Source organism: Hemicordylus capensis, chromosome 2 (assembly GCF_027244095.1).
Source record: "Hemicordylus capensis ecotype Gifberg chromosome 2, rHemCap1.1.pri, whole genome shotgun sequence".
NCBI classification, from domain to species: Eukaryota; Metazoa; Chordata; class Lepidosauria; order Squamata; family Cordylidae; genus Hemicordylus; species Hemicordylus capensis.
In genome coordinates, this window is record NC_069658.1 from 185,058,396 (window position 1) to 185,074,362 (window position 15,967).

General features: G+C 51.2%; 1 protein-coding gene across 1 annotated transcript in view; it reads right to left on the reverse strand.

Moving 5' to 3' along the window:
• The window catches only part of BCAP31 (B cell receptor associated protein 31), a 46,181-nt gene that overhangs the window by 849 nt on the left and 29,365 nt on the right, over positions 1-15,967 (reverse strand). Inside the window, exons 6-7 of the mRNA XM_053293492.1 lie at positions 12,321-12,447; positions 5,867-5,967 (exon numbers count right to left, since the gene is read on the reverse strand). Coding sequence (XP_053149467.1) covers positions 5,867-5,967; positions 12,321-12,447 — 228 coding nt within the window. The remainder of the gene's footprint in view (positions 1-5,866; positions 5,968-12,320; positions 12,448-15,967) is intronic.

The following is a 15,967-nucleotide window of genomic DNA, read 5'->3' on the forward strand; positions in this document are numbered from 1 at the left end:
GCTAGGCACTGCAGCCCCAACCCACAACAGATACATCCATCTGACTCCTGCAGTTCTAGCCACTGAGGGGGACCGGGCTACTTAAATAGTTAAAATTACTTGAAGCAGCTGAAGTTCTAAGAGGACAGTTTAGTTGAAGCTTCATGCAGCAGGCTTCCTACTGTGCTGGTGCACCTGCTCTAGTCTCTGACTGGGCCAGCCTGAACTGCCAGAGTATTTCAAGTGCAGCCAGCCCCCCCCCCCCCCCCCGCCGCTTAAAATGCTATGCACTGAACATGCTCCTTGCAACTAACCGTAGGCAAGGAAGAGGGGATTGCCCAGCCTCTGCTGGCAACTGCAGACATGCCAGTATTCTTCCTTGTATGTGTCTGCCTTATCATAATGCATACTCCATAGGATTTAAATCATTTCCCCCTCCAATGGATGAATGCAATTGTTTTAGTTCATACAACACAGTTCCTACTATGTTTACTAATATTTATCCCCATCACCAATTGCAGCCAAGTATTGCCCCACCTGCTTCCAAGCACACAGGCATTAAGGGCGAGAGACCGATTCTGTACCCACGATCGCATCCTGCACCTTCTCTGCAGGACTTCAGCACAGGCAGCCCTGCGGAAGAGGTCCACAGAACACACGACAGCAGAGAAAGGTAGCTACACAGAGCACCCACTAATTACCACTTCAGGCAGACAATGGGCCAGTCACAAGACTCTGCATACTCAAACATACAGAAGAGTTCAACTCCCTGCTGGTCAGTGACGCAAGATCTCCATTCAAGCCATTGTCCTTTGTATTCTGCAAGGTCATGAGCTATTTGTTAGGCACATCATTTAAGTGTGTGTCACATTGGTTCACCTGCGCACGCACCCATATATGCTTAGCACAGGGCAGTGTGTGATACTGCAATGCAGATGCTGGGGGGGGGGTATACAAGCCACTCTCACGAGTCACACCAGCCTTGCAAAAGTAGCCTCTAATCTAGTATACTTCCCCTTCTCCCCAGCATCTCCATGACAGCAGTGATGCCACACACTGCTGGGTCCACGTGTTAAATCAGGCCTGTCTGCATGCGAAAGTTCTGTGCTCGATACTCATTCAGCTTGTGTTCCCACACTTTTCCCCTCCATTTTTTTTAAAAAAGCAAATTGCTAGCCTCTATGGGCTTCAACAATATGCTTGAATGCATGTGGGTGGTGTGCAGAGGTCTTAAGCAGCCAGAGAGTGGCTGCACAAGATCTCCAGCTGCATTTGTGGCGGGGGGGCTGGGCTTCAGATCCTTGCCACTCCCCAAGGCTAGCAAAACTAGAATTATGAAGAGTTAAACGTTTTGCAAGTCTATTTGACTTGCAGGATTTATATGCCTAACCGCTTTCTTGGCTTTGCATTGCTAGAGCAGAGGTTCCCTCCCACACACTGAGTACATCTAGATTTATATTGATGGGTTTCCATGCTCATGTCTGCTCCAAGGACAGGCCACAATCCTAGACGGCAGGCCAGAGGGGACCTCTCGCAAGTCAGTCAGCAAGAGGCAACTGGAGAGCTATCCCTGTTCACAGATTCACCAATTCACGCCACCACACTTGCTACGGATTCCTCTTCCAAGGTAGCCATTTTGTGCGCTACTCACTGCACGAGCTCAAGAGGCCTTCACAGGACATCTGAGACGATGACCAGGAAACTGTATGAGGCGAAATGCGCACCCACCAGCTGAAGGGTGACTCTCGAGGCAATCCTATCCCACACAAGTTCTGCCTAGCAGCTGTCCACAATAACCCTGGAGGAGCAGCTGCTGAATTCTGCCTTTCTGCCAACTCTTTTACTACGGGAGCTTCGAGTACTGCAACCCTACCCGGGTTGGGAGGGGCAGGCTTGTTTACACAGCCCGAGGGGGTAGGAAGACCACCTGGCTCTATATGGGAATGTTTACTAGGCAACCTGGAGACAGCAGGAGGGAGCTGATCAGAATGGCCACAAGGAAGGAAACAGCTGCCTGGGGCCCTGCCCTGCCATGGGAGCTGCAACTGCTACAGCCACAGAAATCCTGCTGAGCTGCTAAGAGGCAGAAGGGGCTGGACACAACATTTCAGAGCAGAGATACGGATGCTGGGACTCTGCTGCTCAGTCACCAGCAATACTTGCTCTTGCTTCCCTCCTCTCCCTCTACTCCACAGTGAGGGGTATAGCTACCACCAGACCAGTGTCCCTGGGCTGCGGGGGTTAGGAGGCCATGACGAAACCCCTTTGTCGCCGTCCTCCTCCCACACCCAGCTGGCCAACAACACCCAGCCGGCTGGGAGCGCAAGGCATGGCCCTCCCTTCCTTCTCAGTCGGCGCTTTGTTCGAGTGCTGGCTGGGTGATCTCTCTGCCAGCTGGGAAGGAGCAGGAGAGGGCCACAAGGGCTCCTCTTGCTGAGGCTGGCCACACCCCCTGCACTTGATGTCGATGCAGGGGGTGTGGATGGGGCGCGCACTAGTGTCCGTGCAGCCGCACTGGGGAAGAGGCTGGCAGTGAGCTCCCTACACCCTTGCCCACCGTCTTCCTGAAGTGCTGTGGCACAGCTAGGTTTTCAAGAGAAACAAAACAGGCAGTAGGACACCACACCCCTAGACAAGAGGCATGGCAACCCACAGGCAGGGAGGGGCTTCATTGGTGGGCTGGCAAGGAGACGTGCAGCAGGTTTATTCAGCAGAATACCTTGTCCAGTAGAAGCCCCACCCAGGTTACTACTAGTTTGTGTGGCAATCTCTTAAAGTCCTCTCCCTAGTAGAATCCAAGATGCTAATCAGGAAATTCTGATTCGACAGCTGGAGGCATGATGTGGGCAGTGCTGCTGACAGGCACAGGCTGGCACAACAGCCATCAGCTGCTTCCTGGGAGCAATGCTCAAGGGCACACAAGGGGCAGGATACGCGCCGCAGGCTCTTGTCCTGCTGCTACAGAAGCCCAGGGAAACTGTGCGGCATGGGCCCTTTAAAAGGGGGAAGTGGAGCACCTCAGCTGTGCCAAGCTGCAAGGCCATTAGAGTAGCCTGCCACATACACAGGTCCTATTTTTAGGAAATTGGCAAGGCAAGCTGCCACTCAGTCCTGGCACCAAAATGACACCAGCTCCAGGGCTACTGGGGAAGGACGAGGAAGAGCAGGTGGTTGTAGCAAACAGGCCAAGCCAAGACGGAGCTCTGCAGGGACTTGCGGATTGGGAAAACAGAATTAGGATGAAGCAACTTCAGCCACACACAAGGAGCTGCTAGGCCCCTGGAAATCCAGAGATGTGCTGTGTGTTGGGGTAGCTAGTTCTATGGGAGTTAGTCTTATTTAGCAGGCTTTAGGGAAGATTTTTTTAAACACACACAAAAAACAGCTCTCAAATTGCAGCATTCTAGAATGCTGGAAGAGGAAGAGGTGGCAGCTCTCAGACCCAAGTGGTAAGGTCCTCCCCATATCAGCATCTCTTTGCATGAAGCTAAGTAATCCAGACCACCATGTGCTCACAAAAGGGATATGGCAGTGTGTTTGTCCATGTGTCTGCAGAGCACACAGCTCCAGACTTTTGGGGCTGGAGCCAAGCTAACACAGCACCCCTTGTCAACTTTACCAGGCAAACCTTCAGGGTCACCAGTTAAGTGTCAATGAGGAATCAAAGGTCATGAATCTCCCCAGAAGTGGTACTTCCTGGGATGTAGATCAATCTCATTTTACAGGGAATAGGATTCAGAGAGGGCTAGCTCTTCAGAGAAGTTGGAGGTGGGGAGAAAAGCGCCACAATGTCATCAGAGGAATAAAGCCCTTTCAACTCTCGGAACATAGGAAGCTGCCTTACGCAGAGTCAGAACATTGGTCCATCGAGCTCAGTATTCCCTACACAGGCTGGCAGCAGCTCCTCCCGGGTTTCAGGCAGAAGCCTCTCCCAGACCTACCTGGAAGATGCCAGGAATTGAAGCAGGGACCTTCTGCAGGCTATGGCCCCCACTCCCAGCTCTAAAAGGCTTATCAATAAGATGCCCGGGCGGTGGGCGGGGGGGGGGGGGGACACTAATCAAGATGTATTCCAGCTTAGTCGTAAAGTCACTTCTGAGAGACACCACCATTCGAGTTGCTCCCTAGTTACAGGGAAGTATGCAGCCATTCATTCTCACACTGGAACCGAACCCAACCCCGCACCCTCAGTGTCCTCCCCAGCTTATCTGCCAACCTTCAAACAAGAGTACAGGCTTGCTCCAGTCGAGCACTTCCTCGTGTGCCAGCTTCTCTCTCCTCCGCCCGCTCCCCGCCCCCCCCCCCCCCGGCCATTCACCTTTATCCACTCCTAGGTGTGGCAGCATCTTGTGACTGGCTTACGTGCTGCCACCAACGTGGAGAGCTGTTTACAAGCAAGGAGTCCCTGGCACTGCTCAGCTCCTCCCCTTTGCTGGGATCCAACCAATGGGGAAGGGACAGGCAAGTCAGGCTGCAAGGCTGCTTCCAGCCACTGTTTGGGGATTAGGTTACCCCGGCAACCAAGGCCAGATTATTTTTGAACTCACATGTGAGGAGGAGGATGATGATGATGCCGGGTTTGTTGTGGGTCTGAGATTCAGAGGGACTTTAAGGCTGGCCGACTGGGCTTCTAGCAATCTGGGGCAGGCAAGAAGGTGGCCAGCACACAGGCAGGATTCAAAGAGCTCCCCAGGCAAAGTGAAGGCACCAGGGCTGGAGGAGCTGCTGCGAAAGCGGGGGCTCAGAAGGACCCACTGCCAACAAGACGGAAGGTCCCCCCACATGACCCTTCAGCTTCTCTCTCACAAGCTCTAGAAGAGGGATTTGAGTGGAAGCTGCAGTGGAGAAGGGGCTTTGCTGGCGCTGGGTTCTTGAAGGGCAGGGAGGCGAGGGAGAAAAGAGAGGATTCCAGAACTCCTGGGGAGGCTCTCGTAAGCTCTGGGAATAGCTGGCGTGTAGCAAAGGATTTTGGAAGAAGAGCACGGCGGAGGACGTGGTAGCAGCAGCAGCCGCCACCACCTCTTCACCACTGCCAATTGCCCCGGAAGCCTGAAGGGTTCTAGCCAGGCCACAAGATGTGGTGACAGCCAACAGCCTGGACGGCTTTGAAGAGGGGCTTGGACAAATTCATGGAGAACAGGTCTATCAATGGCTACTAGTCTGAGGGGCTCTAGGCCACCTCCAGCTCTCAGCACCAGTTGCAGGGGAGTAGCAGTAGGAGAGAGGGCATGCCCCCAGCTCTTGCCTGTGGGCTTCTCAGTTCAGGCACAAAACAGAGACTGCAGAAAGCTCACATCCGCTCTCCTCAAGTCAGGCGCGGGGGAAGGTTGGAAACCCTTGCTCTAAGGACCCATTCACTTCTTTCACACTCTGACACTGGAAGACCCAATTATCTATGGCCGTGGTTCCCAACCTGGGGACCTCCAGATCTGGAGGCCCCCAGGTTGGGGACCCCCAGGTTGGGGACCACTGCTCTATAGAAGCTAAAGCAAGGCACTAGGTGAGACATTTCCTTGCCACTCCTCCCTAGGTTCCAGCCAAAGGCAATCTCCCTTCTTCCAAGGGGTATCGTGTTACCTTTCCTTTGTAGCCCCAAGTGTTGCACTCAGTGGAACAGGTACTTTTTGCAACTGAACTGCTGAGCCCAGAGACCCTGGTACAAGTGCTACCGCCCTTGTGCCTCAGACCGACAACCCAAGCAACTCTCCAGCAACTGGCCATCAACTGACATGGCCACAGCAGTGTGATCTTTAACCAGGAAGAAGGGCGTTGGCTGCTGCTCTGGAACAGCCCAGCCAGCTGCAGAATGACCTGGCACAGGTGCCAGCAAGGCCCTGCCTGGGTTGCTTCCCGCTCAAAAAAGATCGTGGCCACACCCCCGGGGTACCTGGAGCTTGGCATGTTCATCCAGAAGCCGGTCGTACTCTTTGGTCAGCCCTTCCGCCTGTTTGCGCACAGCTAGAGAATCGTTCTCTGCCTTCTCCAGGGCTGTGGGGAGGAAGAGAGGGCACAGGTTAGAACCAGCACCACACCCCGTACAAACAGGTTAAAGGAAACAGTGGGGTTCTCAACAGGAATGGGTCAGTCAAGACTATTCAGAGGCACATACGGAAGATAATAACTTCCCCCCATATTAGAAGAACTGCACTTCCCCGCTCCCAGAAGGGGACTTGTGATCTTCCACAAAACTCCTCTTCGACTTTATGCTGCTCCTACAAGCAGAGCAATGGACCCATAATTTCTGGCAACTAAGCCAGCTGTAGCAGTGACAGCACTGGCTTGTTTTATTGAACACTAGATAGGGGTGTGCACAGAACCGCGGAGCTGCGGTTTTCAGAAGAGACCAGCACTTTCATGCTCTTGTCTAACCTTCTCACTGAGGATAGACTTACCAAGGCTTTACTTACCCCTCCCAACAACCGCGCCGTATTTCCTAGAGCAATCTGGCAGCAGGATACCTCCCTGCCACCCGCTTCAATCCCCGCTTGGCTGTGGCTCCTCCTGAAGTATTCAGAATCGGGCGGCAGGATACCTTCCTGCCACCCCCTTCAAAACCCCGCTCGGCTGGCGGCCACCCCCTTCAAGACCGTCTGCCGCCCCCAACACCCCTGCCGCCCCCTTCTCCCCAGTGCCCCATTGCACAGGGGCGGCAGGAGAACTCCCTGCCGCCCCCTTGCCTGCTCGGCTGCAAATGGCTTAAGCCATTTGCAGCCGAGCAGGCAAAGGGGCCTCAGGGAGTTCTCCTGCCACCCGATTTCTAAAAGGATGTTCCTTTTAGAAATCGGACGGCAGGATAACTCCCTGCCGCCCCTTTGCCTGCTCAGCTTTTGAGCAGGCAAAGGGGCGGCAGGGAGTTCTCCTGCCGCCCCTTTGCAATGGGGCACTGGGGAGAAGGGGGCAACAGCCAGCCGAGCGGGGTTTTGAAGGGGATGGCAGGAAGGTATCCTGCTGCCCGATTCTGAATACTTCAGGAGGAGCCACAGCCAAGCGGGGATTAAAGCGGGCGGCAGGGAGGTATCCTGCCGCCCGATTGCTCTAGGAAATACGGCGCGGTTGTTGGGAGGGGTAAGTAAAGCCCCCCCCCATCCTTATTGGAACCCCCCACCCCATCTTCCTGAACCAAACCACCCCGTGTCCGGACCGGTCCGGAGGCCTTTAGAATGGCCTCTGAACCGGTCCGTGCACATCCCTAACACTAGACTGAACTCTTATTTATCTGTCTCGAGGTGCACATTCAGAGTCACTTCACAAGGTTGAAGGGTTTTAACACTGTCCATTCGCACCAAGCTATTTCTGCTGCTGCAAGATTTGTGCTTGGTCAGCAGCAGTTTGGAGTTAAGCTTCTGCTCAAACGTGCGGACAGTTTGAGCGTAATTGCTCCCAAGCAGGTGAAAGCACAAGGCCCTTTTCAGAAGAGACCAGGAGATAGAAGTAGTAGTTATATTGCATTTACCATCAGAGAGGCAGGGTATGTGGATGTTCTCACACTTGCAATGCATGCTAGGGGCAGGGGGAGATTTACTTTACCATTAGCTGACAGAACCAGCGTCCTTGGGTTCCATATTTCCTACCAGAGAGGACTGAATTGACTTGGACTGGGGAGACCTGGGTTCCAATTCCCTGCTCTGCCATGAAGCTCACTAGGTGACCTTGGTAAGTCTATCCTCAGTGAGAAGGTTAGACAAGAGCATGAAAATAAGAACCTTCATGTACACCTTCCTAATCACCTTGGAGGGACAGAAATGCAGCACACTCTGAAATTATGCTGTGCAATTTGCAGTGAGCAAAGATACACCTTTTCAAGCGGTGATTCTCTTATATTATATTTTATTTATTTGATTTATATACCCCCTTCCAAAATTGCTCAGGGCAGTTTACAATTAAAGTATATTTAAAATAATAAATATATTTTAAATAAAATATATTTAGCAGGGGGAGAGCAACTGGCCCTATCCAACCCCAGCACAGCACCCCTCCAGTGACTGGTGGTGGTATCTGCCTTATGTTTCTCTTTAGATTAGGCTTGTGCCCGAAACGTCATTATGAAGGCCTTCAAAACGTTTTAGCACTGGGGGCTGTTTCGGCGCTGAAACGCCGACGGGGGTAGCACTTTAAGGGCAGGGGAGGGTGTACTCACCCCTCCCGCCGCATTTCCCCCGCCAGCGCGCTGTTTGTAAGCCCCTCGGGGTGGCAGCCTTCCTCCCTGCCGCCCCGTTGCCCCCGTCGGTCAGAAGTGGCCGGAAGTCGCGAGTGCGCATCATGCGTGCGCGCGCACATGGTGGGAGGGTGCACGTGCGCGCACGATGGGCGCACGCACGCTTGCGACTTCGGGCCACTTCCGGCCAACGGGGGCAACGGGGCGGCAGGGAGGAACGCTGCCGCCCCAAGGGCCTTACAAACAACAGCGCGCCGGCGGGGGAAATGCGTTGGGAGGGGTGAGTACACCCTCCCCCGCCCTTAAAGTGCTACCCCTGTCGGCACCGAAGAGTTTTGTGCACATCCCTACTTTAGATTGTGAACCCTTTGGGGATAGGGGACCATCTTATTTATGGTTTTTTCTATGTCAGCGCTTGGAGAATGTTGATTAAAGAGTGGTATATAAATATCCTTAGTAGTAGTAGCAGCTAGTCAGATACACACCCCTAAATATCCCATACTTTCCCCCCCCCCGCCCTTTAGAAGCAATTCTCTGGGATGCTTGGAGTATCTTCCAGTAGTAGCCAATCTAGACTTTTCAACAGTAGACTATGACCAGGGAAGCCCACATCCTACCGCAGTTGGAGAGCTTCCCGCAACAGCATTAGTCGTACCAGAAGAGCCTACTCTATTTACGGGTTATTGTCGGATGCTAGCCTGAAATGATTTGAGCTTCTTTAGAGAGACACAGAACATTACTGAGAAGTTGCAAACTTCTTCCCCTGATTCTCTCAAAGGAAGCCAAGCTAGGCTCAGAGGCAGCATGCCAGCCAATTGCCATCACCCCTAGATCTATGTAAAGGAATGGGGTGCATAGACTACCAAGGACTGGAGGAAGAGAGAGTGTCAGCTAAGCCAATTATCTGAAGCAGACACTTCCTAGTCTCTGTGCTCTGAGCTACCATGCCACAGTAAGGCTGTAAGACTGACAATATGAATCCCAGGACTTGAGCTGTCAATCCACTGCCAAATTCAAATCATGATGGGACAGGACATACAATTATGATCAATTTTTATACAGGCTTTGATTCCCACAGTTCCCTCTCTCTTGAGAACTTTGGCAGCAGGCTCATGTCACTCAGAAGAGAAAAATGCCCAGCTATCTGTCCTCAGGATGGGAGCTGCCCACTTGAACAACTGACTTGTGGAGGATCATGGTGATAAAGAAAAAGGAAGTTTGGAGGCCACTGATCTGCAGAAACAGACTTGCCAATTTCAACAGCTCTTCTGCTTTTTAACAGGCAACACCAGTCGAGTGTTGCACTCAAGAGGGCGTGATATACAGTGCCCCCCTTTCTAATGGCTATAAAAAGGGCATGCTGGAAGGAGAGACTGGCCAGTTTAGCCAGGCATGCACAAACAGCTGTTCTGAACCACCACTAGGCACCCCCCACCTCCAAAATAGGGCAAGAACTGTGTCAAGCTTGAAGACATTTTGACCACTTATGCGTGTGCATAAAGAGGTAATTTGTTACGGGCCTGCCTGGCCACTGTGCCATTTGATCCAATGGGACTGGGTGGAAGAGAAGACTAGGATGAAGTATGATATGAGCCCACCAAGTAGTGAGAAGGTCGGAAGGGCAGTTGCCACCCAAAAGCTTCTCAGCTCCAGGATTCCTCTAAGGCTGATGTCAGCCTTTCTGGTTTGCCAGCTCGGGAAATGAGACCCAGAGAAGCTGCTCAGACTGGTTGGAGTCTGCAACTGAGAAGAGCAGCTCCCAGATTTTTTTTAAAGCACAGGAATGGGGAGGGAGCAGAGAGCAGCTCACACTATGCAGATGCGAGATTCAGGCCGCACCTGTCGGCCCAAGTGTCCGAGCATGGGCAGGGAGCCTAGGACGGTGCCCACTACTATCTTGCCCATGGCAGACATGAAGAAATCTCTATGCAAGGCAGGTCCCTGCTTACAGCATATGGGTCACCCGACTCAGTCAGAGGATTCCTGACTGATGCCTCAGTCAGAGGATGCAGGTGCAGGGAAGCAACAGCAAGAGAGAGGGCATGCCTCACTTCTTGCCTGTGGGCTTTTCAGAGGCATCTGGTGGGCCACTGTGGGAAACAGGATGCTGAACTAGATAGGCCTTGGGCCTGATCCAGCGGAGCTGCTGTTATATTCCTGTGACTCACTGTCAGCAGATCATGAAACTTGTGCAGACTACAACTTCATTCCTCTTGTCACAACCTGCCCCCCACCCCCAGCCACACACACCCAAGTCTTCAGGAGCAAGAACTAGCTATTTACTTGAGGCAGGGAGCTCCTGTCTCAAGAGGGCAGTGCCAAGGTCTAACAAGTAGAAGCCATGTTCACTAGCCTTTTATGGAATGCTGGATTATTCCCACTGTGGAGAGTTTAATAATCCACCCACCAATACCAAAGCCTGTGGATGGTCAACTATTTAAGACTTCCACTTTACACAGCATCATCAGCATAGGACATTACATAGGCAAGAGACCAAACCCCACCCCCAACAGATCCCTGCCCTTGAAGAGCTTACAATTTAGATTTAGCAGAAGAGAGGAGGAAAGCAAAAGCTAACAGAAGTGAATCAGGGTCCAACCCAGGATATTCTGGTACTTGAGAAAGGCTCCAGCAGGACTATCCTCTCTTACTGCACTGCTGCATAGCTCCACGGGCAGACTAACACTCTTACTGGGCACTGTAAGGACAGTGCTTAAGATGTGGGGAGCTGCAGGTGCCACCCATCTACTCCCCATGGCCTCTCCCCTCCCTCTCCGTTGCCCACCAGAGCAACTACTATTGGAGCTGTTCCTCCGTCTCCACCCTCTCCCCTCCTGCCACAAGGGGGAGCAGTGCAGAGCTAGCTGGCTGCTGCAGCAGTGACAACAGAGCCATCAGCAGCCGCCTCTTGTCCTGCACCCTCCAAAGACAAGGTGGGGTAGGGAGAGGTGGTATTGGGTACCGCACCTCAGGCACCCAAAGGCCTTGGGCTGCCCCGGCATAGTTCCCAGTCATGTCAGCAAGGCTAGTGCAGGAGAACTTCCCAGCGGACTGTGCTCCATGCCTCTGGCCTCCATCTTCTACCGCTGCCTCCAAGACTCCTGCCCGAGGTAAGTGCCTCGCCTCCCTGCAAGGCTGCCACTGTTACAGCAGCTTAGGCTACACTCCAGCTGGCAGCAGGAATAAGGGGCAGAGCCATTCTCAAGGGTTTTTATGGTACTGGATGACTTTTCAGCACGTTTCACCGATTTGGTGTTGGATCCAATTGTGAGAAAGGCAGAAGAGAACGTTAACAAAACAAGGAATAGCACAGGGTGCACAACGTCTGGGCTTCCTGCTCTTGCTGGACTACAACTCCCATCATCCTCAGCCAGTGGCCAGCTGTCAGAGATGATGGGGATTGTAGTCCAACATCTACAGGACAGTCAAAGTTGTGCAGCCCTATAACAGAGGATGAGAAGCACAGAAATGTTTTAAGGGTTGAGGTTGAAGAAACAATCCTGAGAGAGTTTACTCTGCTCATCTGTTTTGTTTTAAATGGAAGAAATAGGATAGAAAAGCCATCAATAGCTGAAAGCGAATACACCAAGAGGTGGCCCCACCAAGCCATTCAGTAACCAGAATGCTTAATCCCAAAGCAGAGTTGCTTTTTGTGACTAGAAAGTAACTCAACTGTTTACAAACAAATGGTTTAGGGCTGGTCCATCTATTCCCAAGCCAGTTGCCAAGTGAACTATTTTAAGCAGGGAGAGAGAGGTGGGGGGAGATGGGGCATTTAGAGACAGTACATGAGGAAGGCACATGGACGTACAGTGCTACGGATATAAATAGATACTGTATCACCCTTTCACTAGCTTCCCGCCCTGATGAGCCAGCTGTGCACAAATGGGAGAGAAGTGGAGACGCTTCGACAGCCTGGTCCCTTTCCCCATGAACTGCTAGAAAGGCCGTTTCTGAATGCTCAGCCCTACCGAATCATCAGGGCAGATGAAGGGCAGGGGTACGCAGCTTCAGACCCCTCAGCTGTTGTTGCACTACAACTCCCATGATCCCCAAGAACAATGGCCAATAGCAAGGGATGATAGCAGCTGCAGTCCAACAGCAGCTGGAGGGCGAGAGGTGTAGGGTCCCAATACTAAGCCTCCAAGAAGAGAGTACCCGGCCCTCCCACAACCATCTCTCTTACCTTTCTTTGTGGAAGTCAGTTCTTCCTTCAGTTTCTTGACTTGGGCCTCCAGCACTTTGTTTTCTTCCTCTGTCGCAGCCCCTTTGAGGTCCAGATCCTCAACTTCCACTCCTGCCACCTTCAGCTGCTGTTGGGGAAGAAGGGGGAACAGGAGACATTTGTAAAAAGGAAAAGGGAAAAAAGTGGGGGGAGCCCTTTCTGGATAGCACGAGGCACACAATAGCATGGCCATCTCTGCACCAGCCTCTTAAGCCGCAGGTAACAGCCTCTTAAGCCGCAGGTAGGCAGCACGCCACTACAGACAACAGGAAGTCGTTCTGGAAAGATACGAGCAGATTGTTGCTGTTTTATGTCAAGCTGCAGAGTCTATGCCTTGTACCAGGGGTTGGCAACTGGTACTCCTTAGGCCAGGGCTGCTCCGCTTTAGCCCGACTGCAAATGTTGGCCTACATCTCCCATAATCCTTGGCTACTGGCCACTGTGACTGGGGATTCTGGGAGTTGTAGTCCAAAGACAGCTGGGGGACCAAAGGTGAGCAGGCCTGCCTTAGGCGAAGCCCAGCTTGTGAGGTGAGCTAGCAGGCCTTCCAGTGCCCCACCTTCTCCTGGTCTCCTTCATGGTCCCTGAACCAGTTTAAGGCATATTGGGGGAAGAAACAGTCACACCTTTGAAGCTGAGGGGAACAGGTAAACCCTTTCCCCTCAGCCATTTCAAAGCGGGGAGGGGAGCTGAAGAGCACTGACCCCTCTGTCTTTTCCCCACCCTACAGCAGAGACAGAGATAGGGAAGGCAAAAAACAGCATCGACTACATTGCTAAGCTTGTCCTCCTTTGGAGGCTGTGAAAGTTTCAATCATGGTTCATCTAATGTGTGCGGCAGCCATGATTGGAAACAGCGCTATGAAGAGAGATTAATAAGCAAGACTATGCTATAGAAGGCCTTCATGAGAGGTTCACAAGCCTGCAGCACATCAGGACAACGATTCTGCATACATTCCTTGTTCTCCAATTCTGGGAGCCTCTTACTACCAAGAGCTGATATTTCAGTTGCACATGTTGTACCATTGTGCCTTTTACCTAAGCCTCCCACTAGGGCCATTTAAAGCCATTTTTCCATGGATGCTATAGAAACAAAGCAAGCGATTGTTTCTCAGATTTAAGCAGCTGCTTTAAAAAAAAATTTTTTTTAAATTGCACTCATTTTATGCATCTCCCTATAGACCCACATAAGAATATTTACAACATGAAGCTATTCCGTCAGTTTAGCTAAGTATGCACTCCTGCTCTGCAGCAGCCACAAGGTATTACCTGACCCTTCCAAATGTGTGTGGAGAAATTACTGGCGACACACTTAAGTATGTGGTGATCGGCAGGCTAGTACACACGTAGACAAATTTGTTGGTACCTTACAGCTCATTGAAAAAGTGTTTTATGCCTCCTGAAAAGCGATTAAATGAAAACCAATTGTCCCATGTATACCTGCATGCCTTTGATATGTCATCGAGTAAAGCAAAGGAAGTGTGAAAAGAGATAAAGTATTGCTTATTCTACAAAGATATTTTAAAGTGGCCTGGACACATTAGTTGGTACACCTAGAAAAGATCATAAATAATTGGATTAGAGTGATTTTTCAAATTAGCTGTTTTCTTTCATTAGTATCACACATGTCTCCAATCGTGCAATCAGTCATTGAAATGGAGTCAATCAGTCATTGAAATGGAGAAAAGTAGTCACTCTGCTGTTTGGTATAATCGTGTGTCCCACAATGAACATGGACCAGAGAAAGCAAAGGAGAGAGTTGTCTGAGGAGATTAGAAAGAACATTATAGACACGCATGTTAAAGGCAAAGGCTATAAGACCATCTCCAAGCAGTTTGATGTTCCTGTGACAACAGTTGCAAATATTATGAAGAAGTTCAAGGTCCATGGGACTGTAGCCAACCTCCCTGGACACAGCCACAAGAGGAAAATCGACCCCAGCATGGGCAGAAGGATAGTGAGAATGGTAGACAAAAAGTCAAGGGCAACTTCCAAAGAGATACAAGCTGAACTCCAAGGTCAAGGTCCATCAGTGTCTGATCGCACCGTCCGTTGCTTTTTGAGTGACAGTAGGCTCAATGGAAGATGACCCAGGAGGACTCTACTGTTGTTCCTTGATCTCAAGACATTCTGGTGCAAAATGTACTGCCCAGTGTCAGAAAGCTCTGTCTCAGTCGCAGGTCGTGGATCCTCAAATAGGATAATGACCCAAAACACACAGCTAAAAGCACCCAAGAACAAAACATTGGACTATTCTGAAGTGGGCTTCTATGAGCCTTGATTTGAATCCTATCAAACATCTATGGAAAGAACTGAAAAATGCAGTCTGGAGAAGGCACCCTTCAAACCTGACACAGCTGGAGCAGTTTGCTCAGGAAGAGTGGGCCAAACTACCTGTGGACAGGTGCAGAAGTCTCATTGAGAGCTACAGGAATCGCTTGTTTGCAGTGATTGCCTCTAAAGGTTGTGAGACAAAATATTAGGTTAAGGGTCCCATCATTTTTTATCCATGCCATTTTCATTTGTGTTATTTGAAATATTCTATTGCATCAAAACTCTAAAGCAAAGTCTGATTTTTGTTAAATGCGGAACAATGATGGGTGCCAATTACTTTTGTCAGTTTCAAGTTATTTCAGAGACAGTTGTGGGTGGTTCTTTTTTCGTGGAGGGGTACCAACACATTTGTCCCCGTGTGTATTTCTGGATTCCCACCACCACTCTCAAAAGACACCTCATCTTTTGTTAAAGTTTTCCTGCCTGGGCACTTGAAGATTCCTTAACCACAAGTGGTTGTTTACATGCTCGCATTATTCAGACAGGCAGTGATTTGGAGACATCCTGCCACAGCTTCCCATTGCTTTTAAGGACACAATCCCCGCCAGTGAGCCAGCCCTAAGGACTCCAAGGCAGCCTTTTCAGGCAAGCCTCCATTTGGGCCCCACTTCACACCCTACCCTTGCAACCCATCAGAGCAGTGCCTCAACAGGGTGAGCATTCAAGAGAGAATGGACAGAGTGGCCTGGAGACAGTCCCTCACTGGTGACACAATGGAACCTCCAACTGGCTCACAAGTCTCAACAATTCCAGGAGCAACTGTGTCTATAGAGTCGGCACACTCCAGAAGAGTCCAAGCTAGTAGGCTTCGGAACGCTTGAACAAAAACCTGCCTCATGCGAGAAGTTCCCCAGAATGCATGATCAGATTCCTTGCAAGAGACACCCTAGAACTGAAATGAAGTGGAACTTGAACCAAGGCTGACTTTTGAGCCACGGCCTCGTGACTGAGAGCTTGCATGGGAGAGCTTTTCTGGATAGCCTCAGTTCCATATCAAAATGGGAAGGAACGGGAGAAAGAGGGCCTCCACAGCACAATTCGAGGGCTCTAAGCTGCCTTGAGCCCCATTTCAGAGATTCAGAACTGGCAAACCAATGATGCTCTAGCAAAGGGCCCCAAGGCAACAGCTCGTTTGCTAACAGTGCTTCAGGAGAAAAGCCCCAGCCTGACTGGGACAGCAACATCCGACCTCCCAGGAGTGGAGAGTATGCTCGAGGCACCAAGGCACAAGCTACAGCAATCGCAGTAGGAACTGGCCCAGAGGTTTTCTGACAA